Source organism: Stenella coeruleoalba, assembly GCF_951394435.1.
Source record: "Stenella coeruleoalba genome assembly, chromosome: 11".
Taxonomy (NCBI): domain Eukaryota; kingdom Metazoa; phylum Chordata; class Mammalia; order Artiodactyla; family Delphinidae; genus Stenella; species Stenella coeruleoalba.
This window is the reverse complement of record NC_137157.1, coordinates 63,732,403-63,749,232: the sequence shown is the minus strand read 5'-3', so window position 1 is coordinate 63,749,232 and position 16,830 is coordinate 63,732,403. Positions and strand designations below refer to the sequence as shown.

General features: G+C 47.5%; 2 protein-coding genes across 3 annotated transcripts; one reads left to right on the top strand and one right to left on the bottom strand.

The window, feature by feature from the left end:
• Positions 1-1,808: 1,808 nt before the first annotated feature.
• DRC2 (dynein regulatory complex subunit 2) lies at positions 1,809-9,543 on the top strand. 2 transcript variants are annotated; one of them, XM_079937281.1, is made up of 8 exons: positions 1,809-2,087; positions 2,646-2,813; positions 6,042-6,211; positions 6,610-6,748; positions 7,910-8,107; positions 8,310-8,528; positions 8,899-9,045; positions 9,143-9,543. In XM_079937281.1, exons 1-8 carry the CDS (start codon positions 1,956-1,958, stop codon positions 9,458-9,460), a joined length of 1,491 nt encoding a protein of 496 aa, XP_079793407.1. In that variant the 5' UTR covers positions 1,809-1,955; the 3' UTR covers positions 9,461-9,543. The 2 variants fall into 2 exon arrangements, with proteins under 2 accessions (XP_079793407.1, XP_079793408.1); XM_079937282.1 differs by lacking the exons at positions 7,910-8,107; positions 8,310-8,528.
• A 165-nt stretch (positions 9,544-9,708) lies between these two features.
• Positions 9,709-13,621, bottom strand: FKBP11 (FKBP prolyl isomerase 11). Its single transcript, XM_079937315.1, has 6 exons — positions 13,389-13,621; positions 13,138-13,203; positions 12,671-12,758; positions 12,341-12,374; positions 11,919-11,989; positions 9,709-10,141 (listed from the first exon to the last, which is right to left on the bottom strand). The coding sequence occupies exons 1-6, from the start codon at positions 13,521-13,523 to the stop codon at positions 9,924-9,926; spliced, it is 612 nt and encodes a 203-aa protein (XP_079793441.1). The 5' UTR covers positions 13,524-13,621; the 3' UTR covers positions 9,709-9,923.
• Positions 13,622-16,830: the final 3,209 nt, after the last annotated feature.

Genomic DNA, 16,830 nt, shown 5'->3' with positions numbered 1-16,830 from the left:
GAAGATAGTTATAAATTTCCAGTACAGCAAGATGACCAATTACAGAAACGTAATTTCTGTAATTACAGGACTGTAAGAGTTATATTTCCTTCTTGTCTTGTTATGAATATGTTTGTGTGTGTATAAAAATAAAATATCTTTGTTTTTCCCCTCTCTTATTCCTTATCATGTAACATAAAATATATCGACTTTATTTTATAATATTTCAGTACTATGACCTGGTTATAGTCTTTATTTGGAGATTAGGTATGGTTTAAGAACGTGTGTATTGACGAGCAGTGGACTTGTGATGGTAAATTTTATGTGCCAGCTTGACTGAGCCACAGCGTGTCCAGATATTTGGTCAAACATTATTCTGGGTATGTCTGTGAGGGTATTTCTTTTTTTTTTTTTTTTTTTTGCAGTACGCGGGCCTCTCACTGTTGTGGCCTCTCCCATTGCGGAGCACAGGCTCCGGATGCACAGGCTCAGCGGCCATGGCTCACAGGTCCAGCCACTCCATGGCATGTGGGATCTTCCCGGACCGGGGCACGAACCCGTGTCCCCTGCATCGGCAGGCGGACTCTCAACCACTGCGCCACCAGGGAAGCCCCTGTGAGGGTATTTCTTGATGCGATTAGCATTTTAATCAGTAGACTGAGTAAAGCAGATTGCTCTCCCTTATGTGGGTGGGTCTTATCCAATCAGCTGAAGGCCTGAACAGAATAAAAGGGCTGAGTAAGATGGAACTCCTCCTGCCTGACTGCTTGAGTTGGGACTTTGGTCTTTTCTGGCCTTTGGACTCAGACTGAAACATCAGATGGATGGAAATATATATTTTATGTTGTAAATATTTATATTTTAAATATTATATATTTAAAATATTGGTTCTGTTTCTCTGGAGGACTCTGATACAGGCATTATATCTCACATTTAAAACAACTTTATTGAGGCATATTTTGCATATCATAATTTGCCCTTTTCAAGTATATAATGCAATGATTTTTTAACCCAAATTCATCAAGTTGTCCAAAATAAATCAGTTTCAGAACATTTTCATCAACCCAATATGATCTCTCATGTGCATTTAATGTTAATCTCCCCCCCTGCCGCCAAGCAATTTGTAGTTTACTTTGCATCTTTATAGCTTTGCCTTTTCTGGGTAGTTCATATAAATGGAAACTTACAATATGTGGCCTCTTGGCTTCTGCGGTTTATCCACACTGCAGCATGCATGCATAGTCTGTTCCTTTTTTATTGTTGAATAGTATTCCACTGTGTGGAAAGAGCATATTTTGTCTCCCATTCACTTGTTTTGGGACATTTCGGCTGTTTCCAATTGGGCTATTATGAGTAATGCTGCTAAGAACATTCCTGTGCAAGAGTTTATGTGGATACACTCTCATTTCTTTCAGATTGATGTCTGAAAGTGAAATTGCTGGTTCACACTGTGAATTTATGTTTAACATTTTAAGACACTGCCAAAGTGTCTTCCAAAGTGGCTGTACCATTTTGCATTCCCACCACCAGTGTATGAGGGTTCCTGTTTCTCCATATATCTCCAAAACTTGTTATTACTTGTATTTTAAAATATGGCCATTATGTGAAAAATAATCCAAAAAAGATTTTTAAACGGTCATTGGGGAAGCTAGGGATTTTGAGAAGTAAAAGACCCTCTCTCAAAAACTGACTGCGGTCCTCCAGCCGGCAGAGGGCGCACCGAGCCAAGACCTCTTCTCCTAGCCGTTACAGCGCCATCTTAGCGAGATCCCCGTTGCTAGGAGACGGAGATGCGTCTTTTGGTTTGGGAGCCTTGCCTCACCGCTATCCCAGGCTATCTCCTGCCTGAGGTCTGAGATCTAAGGTCCAACTACCCTCCAGGGGCAGTTCCAGAAGTCAGCTTTCTGGGGGCATTTTCCTCCTACCCCCTCTAGCGCTGGCCCTGGCAGGCGGAGGATCCTCGCCCAGATCCAGCTATGTCCAAGAAAGGGAAAAAGGCCAAGATGCCCCTGTCCGACGAAGAGCAGCTGCTTCTGTTTCAGCAGAAGTTGCTGGCAGAGGAGGAGATGGCCAAGAAGAAAGAGAGGCTCCTGAACCAGTTCTTAAAGGTGATGGATTTTTGCATTAACTCTCTGCCCAATCCCACACGCCCCCTGCACTGGTCCTGTTGCCTTGCCCCTGTCATTGTGGGAGCCTCATTTTCATGCTAGCCTCCGCTCCTCTGGAAATCTTAAGACCCAGATATACTTAGATTTCAGGCAATATTGTCTGGGGGAAGGGGCAGTTCTCTGTGAAGCATGGAGGGAGGAAGGTGGTGTAAAGCTTGACAATCACTCCTGAGCCCCAGAACTGGGACAGTAGGTGCTATCAGCTGTCTGAGCTGTCTGAAATCGTGATATTCTCCCTCGAGATGGGTCATTACAAACAATATCCTGCTCTGATGCTTCCACCCAGAAGGAAATTCATGCTAGCTCTCCCTAAAATGCCATTGGGCTGCTCCTTTCTTACTTCAGACCCTCCCAAAACAAGAACAGGAACTCCTGAGTGTTAGCCATGAGGAGCTTTGGTCCCTCAGAAAAGAAGAAGGGTGATCTTGTTTGTTGTACTGTATCAGGGCTTTTAACCCTGACCTCTGGGAGGGGGTGGTTATTTATTCCTTCACACAGGACAAGCTGGCCAAGGAGGAGCACAACTGTGCCCTGAACCTTAGTAAGATTAACACACAGTGGAGGACGGTCCTTCGGGAAGTCAAGACCAGAGAGCTTCATAAGGACATTGAGATCCTCAGCCGAACGTTTGAACGAGTGGTGGACTGCAAGGACGGTGTCATCAAGGCAAGCTCTCTTCCCAAAGAAACACTTGACTATGACTGTCTTGATCTCTTAATAGAATGGGCCTAGTGAAGTAATTGATCTTAAAGCCCTCCCAAGACACATGAAATGAAAACTAGAATATTGAGCCGTCATCCTTCTCCCTCTGTTAGAGGAGCCATTCTCCTTGGTCATCTACTGCCTCAAACCAGTACCATATTAGAGTTATAAGTCACAGTAGACATCACCTGATGACTTGAACTTAGTTCTATACCTTCGTTTCAATGTGAGAAGACTCAGTTCCAGAGGCAGGAACCAGTTTGCTCAAGGTCACACAGCTAGTCAATGAGAGAGCTGTGACTACACACGGATTTCTTGACCCCCACTCCAGTGCTTTATTCAACCAAATTCTGTTTGGCCTCTTTGATTCAACTTCAGTGGCCCTGGATGAGGTTGAGAAGATCTCCATCGGTAAGAGCAGTTCTGTATCTCTAAGCAATTCAATCAGCCAACCTTATGTTTTGGGGAGGTTCTTGAGTTGAGTATATACCATCTTTTCTTCTAAGGGATTTCTTCTCTTGAGTTCCAAACCCCTTATTCAGGATCCCTCGATATCTGTTCCTGGCTGTGTCACTGTCCTCAAAACTGAGCTCATGAGCTCCTCCTTCTCTAGCCAGCCCCATTTCCCATCCTCCACCATCTGATCTTCCTCATACTCTCTATTTGGGTAGGACCATTCACCAGATCACCCAACCCAGGAATCTGGGAATCATCCCAGCTTTTGCTTCCATTCCTAACTTCTGTTACTAAGTCTTGTATAAATCTTCTGCTTAAATATTTTTCAAAGTCACACCCTGCTCTTCTTCCTCACTGTCCTGCTGTAGTTGAGACGGGCATTATCTATTGCAATAGTCTCTTTTTTTATTTTTTAATTTAATTTAATTTATTTATTTTGGGCTGTATTGGGTCTTCATTGCTGTGTGCAGGCTTTCTCTAGTTGTGGCGAGCGGGGGCTACTCTTTGTTGCGGTGCGCGGGCTTCTCACCGCGGTGGCTTCTCTTGTTGCGGAGCACGGACTCTGGGCGCGAGGGCTTCAGTAGTTGTAGCGCGAGGGCTTTGGTAGTTGTAGCACACGGGCTCAGTAGTTGTGGCTCACAGGCTCTAGAGCGCAGGCTCAGTAGGTGTGGCGCACAGGCTTAGTTGCTCCGCGGCATGTGGGATCTTCCCAGACCAGGGCTCAAACCCGTGTCCCATGCACTGGCAGGTGTATTCCTAACCGCTGCGCCACCAGGGAAATCCTCACCAGGATTATCTTTCTAAAGCAAATATCTGATCCTGTTACTCCACTGCGTAAATCTCCTTAGTGGCTCCCCTCTTCTACAGAAAAAATCGAAACTCCTTGGAAGGAACATCAAACATCAAAGCCCTTCATGATCTGGCCTCTACCTGTACCTTTCACATAGCCAGCCTTCTTTCCTGTGCCTTTGCACATGCCATTCCCTATCTCCCCAGTTTTCCTGGCAAGCTCTCACTCCTGCTTCAAGAGTGATACAACTGACATCTCTTCTATGAAGCCCTCCTCAGTGCTCCTAGTCAGATGTAGGCACTAAGTCCTTTATATCCCATTGTCACTGGGAAATCATCAACCTCATAGCATTTTTCATGCTGTAATTTCTTTTCAGAATTTACAAAATCAGAATTTAATCTGAACTTTATACCTGGGGTTTTTTTGGGGTTTTTTTTCAGAATTTATTGTAATTTTCTACTTATATAACTTTTCCTACTGCAAGACTTCAAGCTCCTTTGGGGGCACTGAGAATGTCTTTTGATCTCTGAATCCTCAGCATCCAGCAGGGTGCTGGTACATAGCAGGTTTAGTAAACGTTTCTTGAGTGAGTGAATAGCCTTCCATTATCAGCACCTATTTCAGATCTCTTTCATACTAAACATGTAAGGTAAAAGCTAGCAATGTGGTAGTTTACAGTGAGTGGATCATGTGGGCATTTGGTAAATGCTTTTTTGCTTTATTCACTTTAATTTGTTTTACTTTTTTGAATAGGTAGTTCACTCACAAAATTCAAAAGATAAAAAAGTTATATAGAGAAAAGTTCCCTCCCACTGGTGCATTTCAGCCACCCAGTGCCCCTCCCAATAATTTTAGTTTCATGAGTAAACCTTTTTTTTTTACACAAATGGTAGTATTACATAGTGTTCTGCCCCTTGCCTTTTTCACTTAATAATATATCCTGGGGATTATTCAACATTAGCCCATAAAGAGCTTCTCATTTTTTTTTTTAACAACTGCATAGTATACTGTATTGTAGTTTAACATGTTACTTTGTCCTCGGTATTTCCTGTGTCTTGGTAATTCGATCTAGAAGCTTGCAGGTGTTGTGTTTTTCTATTAGGAGGCACATTTGTGATGTTAGCAGCTGTTGATTATCCATTAATTCATTGGGGGTTGCAAAGTGCTGATTTTCTAATAGTATTCTTTTTTCATTTATTAGTTTGAATACTTCTATAAAGAGATACTATCATTTACCATTCAGTTACCCAGAGGTATACTTTATATAAGAAATGCTTATATACACTATAGGTTATATAAGAAATGCTCTTTCTCTTCCCTTTACAAACCAGTTTAAAAAAAAAAAAGAATCGGTTGTCTGGCATCCTCTAATGGTAACTGATTTTTTTTAAAAGTATCCTGATAAACTCATAATCAAACATATTTGATATGTTTTGATCCATTGCAGTTCTTATCCATATTGATGCTCACACGGTCCCTTTTTTTTCTAGTGGACATGTTCTCATTTTTTATTGCTACATCACAAACCACCCTAAATTAGCAACTTACGACAACAATTTACTTCACTCTGTCTTGTGGTTCTGCAGGTTGACTTAGCTTACCAGGGAGGTTCCTGCCTGACACCTCTCGTACGGTTTTCAGTCAGATGTCATGTGGGGCTGCAGTCATCTGAAGGCTTGACTGAGCTGGATGTGTAAGATGACTGACAGTTGATTCTGACTATCCGCTGGGAGCTCAGCTGGGCCGTTGACTGGAATGAATGCTTCCACATGGCCCCTTCACCAGCACTGGCTTCTCACATTCACAAGTGGCAGAGCCAGAGCTCTCAGAGCCAAAGAATTGGCTTTAGAGACTAGGGAAAATAGGAACTAGCTAGCCGAATGCATTTTTATTTTCTCACAGAGATGCCATTCAGCCAAAATGGTAACTCTGTGTTTCCTACCCAGTCGTTAGTGAAGGACCTGTCAGAAGCTGAGGAGCAGTACGCCCACGCGCTGCGCAGCCACTTGCACAACATTGACCAGCTCTTGGCCCTGCAGAGACGCCGGCTCAGCCTCCTAGAGGAAAGTTACAACGTGGAGCTGGAGGCCCTAACCAAGGAGTTTGAGACAGAAAGGTATGGGGACCTAAGAGGAGATATGGGGGGGTTGAGCCCAGGGGACTAGCTAGAGCCTATGTCAAGATGCTGGCTGTAAGCACCCACCCACTTTCAACTATCAAAATCCTACGCATCTACCTCTCTGGGGGACAGGGATGGGAAGGAGACTTTTCACTGCAACCTTTTGTACTTTTTGATTTTTGTATCATATGAATGTATTACCTATTCAAAAATCAAAATAATCTTATTCATTCTTTCTGGCCCTGAAAAGAATAGAACCCGCCTTCCCTCTGTCCTTCTTCAGTACCTAAGAGTTTGTACCGTTCATATAGTTTTATTACATACTGCTTTGCATTGTCATTATTGATCCCTATGCTTTATGCCTCAGAGCAGAGACGGTATCTTATCACCTACAGGAAGACAATTATTGACCAACATGAAAAAGAGATTCACTACCTACAAGATGTCTTCGTGGCCATGGAGCAGAACTGCCTAGATTCTGAGTACGAAAGCAAGCTGGAGTTCCAGAGCATGTGGGAAGATCTCAAAAACAAGGTACAGAGGGAGAGCAGAAGGGCAGGAACTGGGAGAAAGTGAGAGAAAATCGCTCAAGGCTAGTAGAGCTAGAAGAGATCCCTTTAACCAACATGGCCAATAAAATGCCTGTTGCCGCTGTAGGTACCCCTACTGCTTTTTGTAATTTTGTGAAAATTGGTGGGGAGGGGGAACCATTCTGAAATGTCAAGGAAGTGCATTTTAGAGCTAACGCACACCAAGGAGATCGTCTGGCTTCTCCTCTGTGATTTGTAGATGAAGAAATTAAGGCCCAAAGAAGTGAAATGACCTGCCAAAGTCATGCTGCTGGTCTGTGGTAGAGCCAGGGGGAGAGTCCAGTTCTCCTGTCCCTTGGCCCCAAGAGCTTCCACCACCCTGGAGCCTGCAGACCTGGATTTGGGGGGTGGGGCCCTTTGCTTCTTTTTGGCTGCGTTGGGTCTTCGTTGCTGTGCGCAGGCTTTCTCTAGTTGCGGTGAGTGGGGACTACTCTTCGTTGTGGTGCTGGGCTTCTCATCACGTTGCCTTCTCTTGTTGCAGAGCATGGGCTCTAGGCATGGGGGCTTCAGTAGTTGTGGCACGCAGGCTCAGTAGTTGTGGCTCGCGGGCTCTAGAGCACAGGCTCAGTAGTTGTGGCGCACGGGCGTAGTTGCTCCGCGGCATGCGGGATCCTCCCGGACCAGGGCTCGAACCCGTGTCCCCTGCATTGGCAGGTGGAGTCTTAACCACTGTGCCACCAGGGAAGCCCCCGCTTTGTTTTTATTTTGCCTCATAACGTTTCATTAAAAATTTTTATAAGCTCTCTACATTTAAAAATTGGAAGATTTCACATAAAAATCCAAATTTTCAGCTTCCCTTGAAAAATGTAAAGATCTGGTAACACTGGGCCACATTCCAAATGGAGACATTCATGTGAAGCTGAGCAGCTGTGCTCCCACCCCCCCAAACACAGACCAATGGAGCATTTCCTCTCTGGTTCGCCACAGGCCCCAGCTAGCCCACAGCGCTTATTTATATCATCTGCCTGGTTTGTAGGCATTTTCACTGGCAACCTCTGCACCACGCTGTGCTACAAACAGTTCAAGAGGGGGAGGTTGCTGGTGGAAGTGAAAGGGTGCTAATAGGGTAATTCCAAGCACTGGCTATTTTGGGGCCACTTCCCAGAATTTAGAAGAGAAGCACTTTCTAAGACTGCAACTGGAGCATACAGTAGAAGATCTGTGGAGAAGGTTCCAGGATGCACTCAAGAATTACACTGATGCCACAGAGGATCGAAAGATCGCCTTCGAGACTCTAAAGGCAAAGGACGAGAAGAGCTGCAAAGAGATTGAAGCACAGATGAAAAAAATACAGAGACTACAGGTTAGTGCAGCCCACCCGAAAGACTCACTGCTTTAACTGTTCCATTATCCCCTGTTCTCCTTTCCCCAGTTTCTACTGGGCCTCATCACTGGTTGGGGAAAGATGGTATGCTCTGGTATCAGTCCCCAGACAGTCCTTTTACCTGCTCCCTGAAGACCCTCACCTAGTCAACTGTTTCCTCTAACCTACCCTGTTCCTCTAGGATTCCATAATTATTTTAAAAGGCAAGATCATGGTGCACGGCCGCGAGAGTGAAGAACAGAACCAGGACATTCGTGAGGACAAGGAGTTGGTCCTTGTACAACTGCGAAAACTTAAGGCCCAAAGGACTCAGGCCCGGGGAATATCACAGGAGAACTTAGTCAAACTCACCCTGGAAAGTAATGCCACCCTCAAGGCCCTGAGGAAGATTGTCGACAAGGTAACAAAGGGGAGAAGGCAGCCAGAACAGAACCAAGGAAGACGGCTCCCTGCGAAGCGGAAGGGGCTGGGGAGACATAGAGGGCTTCCCCCTGCTTCCTGCCTGAGTGCACACTTGGAATGCCTATTCTATTCCATGTTCCCTCTCCTCTCACATTTTAAGTGAAATTACTTCATGATGAATGAATTTTAGAAGAGTATAAAATACTTGGAATAGTGCTTGGCACATAGCTCTCTCTGTTGGATGTATTTATTATTTTTGTTTCCCATTTGGATAAGTAGCTCCCCTGGTTTGAAGCAGGGGAACCAAATCCACTATTTCCCCTCCCCACCCCCTTTCCTAATGAAAGGTCTCTTCTTGCTTCCAATAGGGTGAAAAGGTCCTTAAACTTGCTGAAATATGTAGGAAATTTGAAACAGAGGAAGAAAAAGTGCTGCCTTTTTATTCGTCGGTATTGACTCCCGAGGAGCAGGACATAAAGATTGACCCAGAGGAGTTTACTGAGGAGCTTGGAAAGGTAAGCTTCCTACGGCCCGGAGGCCACCGCCCAAGGCTGGGGCTACACTTGCTAATGGGTGCTACCACACCCCTTCTCCCTTTAATTCAATTCCCAGGTGATAATGGACTACATAGGGATGGAGAATTTCTGGAAAAGGTACAACAAAGTGAAACTGGAGCAACTGAGCCTTCAACACAGACGTGCCCAGTTGTTGGAAATCAATGAGAAGCTGCGGGAGATGCTCAAGCAGTACTTGGATGGCATCTCAGTGAGTGATGAAGTGCTGAGCCAGCTCAGCCCACGCTTCATCGTCAATCAAAGCAGGAACTTACCCCAGCCCCCGTCCATGCCTACAGCCCAGCCAGGTGGCCAAAAACCTCCAGCCACTTACAACATCATTGAAGCAGCCCATGTGATCGCCCACATCCTGTGATACAAGGAGAAAATCTCTTTTCAACCCCCAGAGAATGTTTTGAGAGACCTGAGGACTTTGCTATTAAAAATCTCCATGGAGTTTATGAGCTCCTTGTATCTTTGCCATGTTGGATAGAACAGTCTACTTGGAGGACACTAGGAATACAGCGGCCCTAGGGGGTAAAGAGAGTAGCTAGGCAACTACCCAGAGGCTTACTTCTCAGTGATGGATTGCTCCTCAGTCAGGACGCCATGGGAGCCAAAACACACACCTTCGGGACCCAGAGATCCCATGGTCCTTGGGGTAAGTCAGGACAGGAAGAGGGCCAGGAGAAGAGATCCAAAGCCTCCAACCACCCCCATGCCAGGCAAGACCCAACGAAGAATGCCCTTTCTCCCCAGCCCTTTACCTTATTCCCACTTACAAAGGTAGCAGCAGAAAGTATCCGGTGAAAAGTGCAAAGATTTTAAAAAATTATTTTTTATTTCTTTTTGCTCTTGTTTCTTTTCTCTTCCTTGAGCTTCTTTTTGGAGACTTTAGGTCTGCTGGCCTTTTTGTATAGGTGATACCCAATGAGGCCCAGGAGGGTTGGCACCATGGCCATGCCTACCAGAGGCAAAATGCCCTTCACCAGCTTTTGCCAGTAGTTGGCTCGGATCAGTGCAATGAGCTCCACGTCAAAATGCAGCTCTGCATCCGCTGGAGGCAGAGAGGAGGTGAAGGTTAGAATCCCTGTGCATGTTACCCAGGACTCAAATCTGAATGAAAGCGGGGAGGGCAGACCACAACCACAGCACCAACTGTAAAGCTGGCGAGATTTAAATGTGGGGCTGAGTTCTCTTACAAAGGCAGAAGCAGAGGAGGGTTATGAGCTATCTAGTTATAGTCACGTTTACCTCAAATATACAAGTGTGGCTTGTATTCACTGACAGGTCTTTGCCAGGACAGAAAAACTTTCTGTGAAAAGTACTTGTAAAGTCCATCTGTAAGTTAGAGACCGCTGTACTAACTGTATTCCATTTCTAAACAGCCACATGGAGAGAATCTTTGCGGGGCTGAAATTAATTGGATTTAAACTAGACTTTTTAAAATTTCGCCAACCAATGAGCACACCTCAATGTGATTGTTAAAAAAAAAATAGGTGTTTCACCATAAAGGCTAGAGAGGAAGAAGGATGTGGTTTAAGATGTAAGGACTGGGGCTTTCCTGGTGGCGCAGTGGTTGAGAGTCCACCTGCCGATGCAGGGGACACGGGTTCGTGCCCCGGTCCGGGAAGATCCCACATGCCTAGCGGAGCGGCTAGGCCCGTGAGCCATGGCCGCTGAGCCTGCGCGTCCGGAGCCAGTGAGAGGCCCGCGTACCGCAAAAAAAAAAAAAAGGAGTGGAGGAATGGACAGGAATGAGTTGGGGGAGAAATGCAAACAGGCAGCACTGGAAATGAGGAGGTAACAGAACTTTGGGTAAAAGAATTTCTCTTTAGTCCCCTGACCCTCTCTATGGGTCTCTGTCTAAGCTGGAACTCGGATGAGAACTTTTATCCCAGTACTCTGAAGTACAAGTCATTTTCGCTAGTAGAACATTTCTTATAACCAAAAGCAAGAGATATGCATCTTGGGAAATCTGTCCAGTCTCAGGCCTTCAAAAATCGGTATCAGCAGTGACCTGTGAGGGCTTTTAAAGTTAGGGGGTAGGCTTGGCTTTTTTTTTTTTTTAAACTTATTTTTAATTTTTATTTATTTAATTTATCTTGGTTGCACCAGGTCTTAGTTGCAGCATGTATGTGGGATCTAGTTCCCTGACCAGGGATCAAACCCGAGTCCCCTGCATTGGAGGGAAGATTCTTAACCACTGCACCACCAGGGAAGTCCCAGGCTTGGATTTTAAAAGTTGTTTTTTGTTTTATTTTGTTTTGAATTACTTGACTGTGATCATCCTGGTGGAGGCTGAAAGGAACGGTGGAGATGTGGTGAGAAGCCATGCCAACTGCACAACCAACAGTTTGGAGTTGTAGGAAAAGGGCAGGAAAGAAGTCCAGAGTTCTCGGAGAGGTGGCACAGGCAGCAGACTCGTGTGGCTCAAGCAGGTGTCTCCTCCCTAAAAAGTTGCTGTCTGCCAGAGGACAAGCCAGTGGCTTTAACAGGTTATATATTCCTAGTCCCTGCTGGTGATCTGAGGAGGAAGAAGGTGGCCCTGCAGAAGGAAGCCTCAGCCACTCCTGTACCTTTCAGGAAGCTGGGTTTAGACCTTCTCAAGCTCCAGACGAAGTGTACGTGGCTCCTTGTACGTGGCTCTTAAAGACTGGGTGTTTTTGTTTGTTTTTGCTGCACAGTGCAGCATGTGGGATCTTAGTTCCCAAATCATGGATCCAACCTGCGCCCCGTGCATTGGAAGCATAGGGTCTTAACCACTGGACTGCCAGGGAAGTCCCTGGGACTGGGTATTTTGATAGCCACAGAGAGAGGCCTAGTCAGATTACCTGGGATAGATGGCGGAAATCCCCGTTTTCCATAGGCCAAGTGAGAAGGAACGATTACCCTTCGCTTCTCTCTGAGGGAAGGAATGTGAGTCATAGCCAGAGGTGGGAACAGGTGGGCCAGCCACCTCAGTCCATCTGAAGCCCCACCAACAAAACCCTCTGGATATTCACACTCAAAACGTGAACTTTCCCACCTGAGCACCAAACAGGTTGACCAGCCAAGGCGTCCATCCCCCCACACGTCTCAACTCCACCAACAAAATCCACAGCCAGGAAGCCTGAGGCTTCATCCAAAGCCTCAGTGCCCAGTGACCTTGACCTGCCCAGTGTGACGCCAAAGCCCATTCTCCTGCCTCCTCTAGGAGCAGGGATAGCAGAGCCATGCAGAGGGGGTACCCAAGCCCACCTGCCCAGATACTCACCCCACACACATGTCTAGAAGGCTCTGCTCCAGACCTTGAGGAAGAAGACACAACTGAATAGGAAACTACCTACATTCCCCAAATCCCAGGAGAGGAGGCTCAAAGGCTCCCCATGGACCCTCAGTTGAGCTCCCCACTGCTGGAATCTCTGGCTTCCAATGTGGTGTGGGGCAAGAGGAGTACTAGAAGCGGGGTTTGAACCTCAGGAGGTGGCTGGTAGAGCCCGGGGATCTTATTCCAGGGGACATTTCCACTGTAGCTTAGGAGTTGAAGAAGCTAAGCAAGGGCTTAGGTTGGGAAGAAGTGGAATGGGAGGTACGGCTCACATACCTGGTATCACCTGCTTTTGGCCAAGTTCTATAACCAGAGGATCTCTGGTCAGAGAAGTGTCAAAGATGCGTCCATCTACCAAGCTGCCCTGGGTGGGGGGTAGGGGGGGAAGAGCTTCTAGAGCACACACCTAGTACCTCTCCCTCCCAGCAGGGCGCGCACACACCTGGGCCTCGGTCGGCAACCCGCTAGTGACTGCTGCCTAGCATTCCCCTCGGGGCAGAAAGGGCTGGCGCTTCTCGGAGATCCCTCCACCCTTCACTTCTCAGGGCCCGGGAGGAACTGGCGGAAAAGCAGGGAGGTAAAAAGGGTAGGGAAGAGGAGCGCCCCTCCCCCGGCCACGTGCTGGAGGACCCCCAGAGCCGGAGTGACTCGCGAACCGCTTGCCACGTGTCCAAGCTAAAGCTGACGTGTTGCTGCAGGGCGCCGCCCCCCCAGGCCCCGCCCCGGCCCCCCAGGCCCCTCACCGAGTAGTGTATGTGAAGCGTGTCTCCAAAGGCAGCAGGCTCAGCACACGGTTCCGGGGGCTCCACCTATGATCGCACTACAGGAGTCACGGAGGCTCCTCCAAAGATCCCGTTCTTGCCCTTAGACTCAGCACCCCCAATTCAGTGCCCGCACTGCCTCTCCTCCCCGCTCCCAGGTTCCTTGAGACCCCGGCATTCTCCTCACGAGGCCCGACCTCCAAAGAGCCCGCCCGGGACTATCTCCTCCTCACCAGGGTCTCTACTTGGAGGGTCCGGACGGGACTTTCGGTTTCGAACCCAGCGTCAGCCCGGCACACCGCCCCACTGAGCAGCAGCGGCAGCAGCAGCAGCACACGGAGCGGGAGAAGTGAGGGGCGCAGGGTCATGACTGGATGGGCGCAGGTCACGGGACACCCAGGACCGGCTGTTGGGTGGCAGCGGCTAGGACCGCAGTTCCTTCAGCGCCCAGGCCAGACTGGACGGGACGGGGCGGGTCGCGACGCGCGCCAGCTCCTCCTCCCGCAGCCCTTCCTCCACCTTGTCCCCACCTCCTGGAGGGAGGAGGCCGCGGGAGCTCTCCCTGCCCTGAGATTCTGACCTGTCCGTTAGCCGTTCGGTCCCATCGCGAGGGGCTGGGCCACATAATGGCACCCATTTACGACTACGTATTGTGTTCCAGAAACTTGTCTGTAATCCTCAAAACCACCTTGAAAGGTAGGCATGGTTGTTTCCATTTTACAGATGACGAACTGGGTGTTCAGGTTAAGTAAGTTGCTCAAGGTCATCTAGCTAGGTGGTGACAGAGACAGGATTCAAACCCAGGACTACCTGAGTCCAGCCAGTTTGCGCTCTGGTCTTTCCTCTTAAAGATATGTGTGTCCTCACACCTATCCTGGCAGTGTCTGGCTGGCCCACCGCAACCCAGCAGCTGCCGAAGGTCGTATCCCTCTCCCATATCCAGCCCTTCAGCTTGATTTTCTGGAGGTCATATACCCAAAAGGAGGGAGGGTGTTGTCCCATCACCCTGTCCTTAAGTTAACTGAAAAGAGCACAGGTTATTTCACTGTAAGGGTGGGATGAATCCCTCTTTTCCTCTGACATTACCATTTCCTTTCTCCTTTCATCAACAAAATTGTCAAAAGACCAGCTACATACACCCATTTTATGTTTGTGCAAGGACTTCGGGTTTTTTGTTTGTTTTTAGAAATTCTTTTTATTTATTTTGGCTGCATTGGGTCTTCGTTGCTGCGCGCGGACTTTCTCTAGTTGCAGCCAGCAGGGGCTGCTCTTCGTTGAGGTGGCTTCTCTTGTAGGCTTCAGTAGTTGTGGCACACGGGCTCAGTACTTGTGGCTTGCAGGCTGTAGAGCACAGGCTCAGTAGTTGTAGCGCATGGGCTTAGTTGCTCCGCAGCATGCGGGATCTTCTCGGACCAGGGCTCAAACCCGTGTCCCCTGCATTGACAGGTGTTTTTTTTTTTTTTTTTTTTTTTTGCGGTACGCGGGCCTCTCACTGCTGTGGCCTTTCCCGTTGCGGAACACAGGCTCCGGACGCGCAGGCCCAGCGGCTACGGCCCACGGGCCCAGCCGCTCCGCGGCATGTGGGATCCTCCCGGACCGGGGCACGAACCCGCGTCCCCTGCATCGGCGGACTCTCAACCACTGTGCCAATAGGGAAGCGCCCTGACAGGTGGATTCTTAACCACTGCGCCACCAGGGAAGTCCCAGGACTTCAGTTTTTAAAAGACTTTTTAAGTTATTTCGGGTGACCCTACCAATCCCCTTGTGCATGATTTAAGCCCTCACTGCCCACTCAGGCCTTGGGTATCTGGATTCTGCTCCCTCAAAGGTCCAGTGAGCTCACAGTCACCATATTTTGGATCACTTCTTAGGTCTTGTCCTCTTAAGCATCTCTCTGGTCCATGATGCCATTGAGCTCTGACTGCCCTCCTAAGCTCTAGGCGCCACTGTGTACTGGGGATCTCCACCTGGATGTCTGACCAGCACCGCAAATCCACACACACAATACCGTACTCATTCCTCTTTCTCCTTCCATCCCACCTGCAACAATCTAGCTTCACTCCCAACCTCCTGTTTCTGTTCCTGGTTCTGCTATCAGCACTCTCTTTGATTCTCCTCTCACCCCCACATCCAACCAGTCTGCTTTGGATTTTCCCTCCACAGCCTCTCCAGCTCTTTCTTTCCATTCCCACAGCTACCACCCTAATTAAACCTTCATTATTTCTCTTTTGGATTTTTTCTTTTCTTTTTTTTAAAAAGCCCCCTCAGCAAGAGGAAATTTCTGGGGGTGATGGAATGCTCCATATCTTGATAGGGATGTGGGTTACATGGGTGTATGCCTGTCAAAACTTATCAAACTGTGTAAGATCTGTGCATTGCACTTTATGCAAATTATTCCTCAAATTCTTTAAAAAGGAAAAAAAAATCAAACACAAACAGAACTATATTTCCACGTCTCCCTTAAAGTTGTATAAGGCCACGTGACTAAGTTCTGGCCTATAAGACATAAACCAAAGTGTTTGAAATATTGTCCTGGACTTCCAGGGAGGCTGCTTAAAGGAAGTTAATTTAACTAAGCAGTGTGTCGCAGTGCCCCACCTCCTCCCCCCCAGTCTCCTTCCCTTCCTTCTTTCTGCTGCCTGGAATACAGATGAGATGAATTACACTCTAGCAGCCGTATTAGACCATGAGGCGACCATGAGGCTGTAAGTAGGATAGCGAACAAAAAGAAGTCATCGGAGACTGGTAACCGTAGAGCCACCATACCAGTCCTGATTGCCTACCACCAGACACCTTTTAACTGAGGCAGAAATGAACTTCTAGGGACTTCCCTGGCAGTCTAGTGGTTAAGACTCTGTGCTTCCACTGCAGGGGGCATGGGTTCGACCCCTGGCTGGGGAACTAAGATCCCACAGGCCACGCGGTGTGGCCAAAAATTAAAAAGAAATAAACTTCTATCTTGTTAAAACAAAAAACAACAAAATAAGCCCCTCGGCCTCAGCCTCTCCCTGCTCTAGCCCATTCTGTTCACTGTTGCCATCTGTTCAGCGTCAGTCACGTTACCTACCCACCCACTAAAAAGCCTGCATGGCTCCACACTGTCCAGTGAATTAAATGCGGACTACCTGCTATGCCAGTTGAAAGCTTTCATCATCTGGTCTTAACCTGCCTTTCCAAACCTGGCTTTGATTCCATTAAAATGAAAGCCTTTTAAAGACAGGAACCTCGTATTTCTCATTTCTATATTCTCATTGCCTAGTATGATGTCTGACACATTTGATGCTTGATAAATGTTTATAAATTGAATCAAATCCCCTTCACGCTCATGGCATCAGATGAACCTGCGTTGTGTGCTTTCATCTCTGTGTGCAGTTCATGCTCTTCCTTCACCTGTCAAGCTCCTTCCAGGCCAAGCTTGAAGATCACCTCCGCTGTTAAGTCCTGATCCCCTTAGCTAGAAGTGACTTCTCTTATTTCGGAACTTCAGGCACACTTGGGGACTTTAATGTATTTTCCCTTGGGTTGTGGTTATTTGTGAATTCCCGCTCCTCCGTCCCCCTCTCCTCTAAAGAGCGAGCTCACTGATGGCGAGGACAAGATATCTGGAGTCCCTTAGATGCTAGCTGCACAATACCCTCCATATAACAGATTCCAGACAAATATGTTTTATTCTGA

Excerpts from the sequence above, each read along its gene's own strand:
- FKBP11 (XM_079937315.1), bottom strand. The coding sequence starts at position 13,523 with ATGACCCTGCGCCCCTCACTTCTCCCGCTCCGTGTGCTGCTGCTGCTG. Across the intron at positions 13,204-13,388 it reads CCCTCCAAGTAGAGACCCTG|GTGGAGCCCCCGGAACCGTG; the intron begins GTGAGGAGGAGA and ends GTGCGATCATAG. Across the intron at positions 10,142-11,918 it reads ATTTCCGCCATCTATCCCAG|CGGATGCAGAGCTGCATTTT; the intron begins GTAATCTGACTA and ends CTCTGCCTCCAG.
- DRC2 (XM_079937281.1), top strand. The coding sequence starts at position 1,956 with ATGTCCAAGAAAGGGAAAAAGGCCAAGATGCCCCTGTCCGACGAAGAG. Across the intron at positions 6,749-7,909 it reads GGGAAGATCTCAAAAACAAG|AATTTAGAAGAGAAGCACTT; the intron begins GTACAGAGGGAG and ends GCCACTTCCCAG. Across the intron at positions 8,108-8,309 it reads AAAAAATACAGAGACTACAG|GATTCCATAATTATTTTAAA; the intron begins GTTAGTGCAGCC and ends CTGTTCCTCTAG.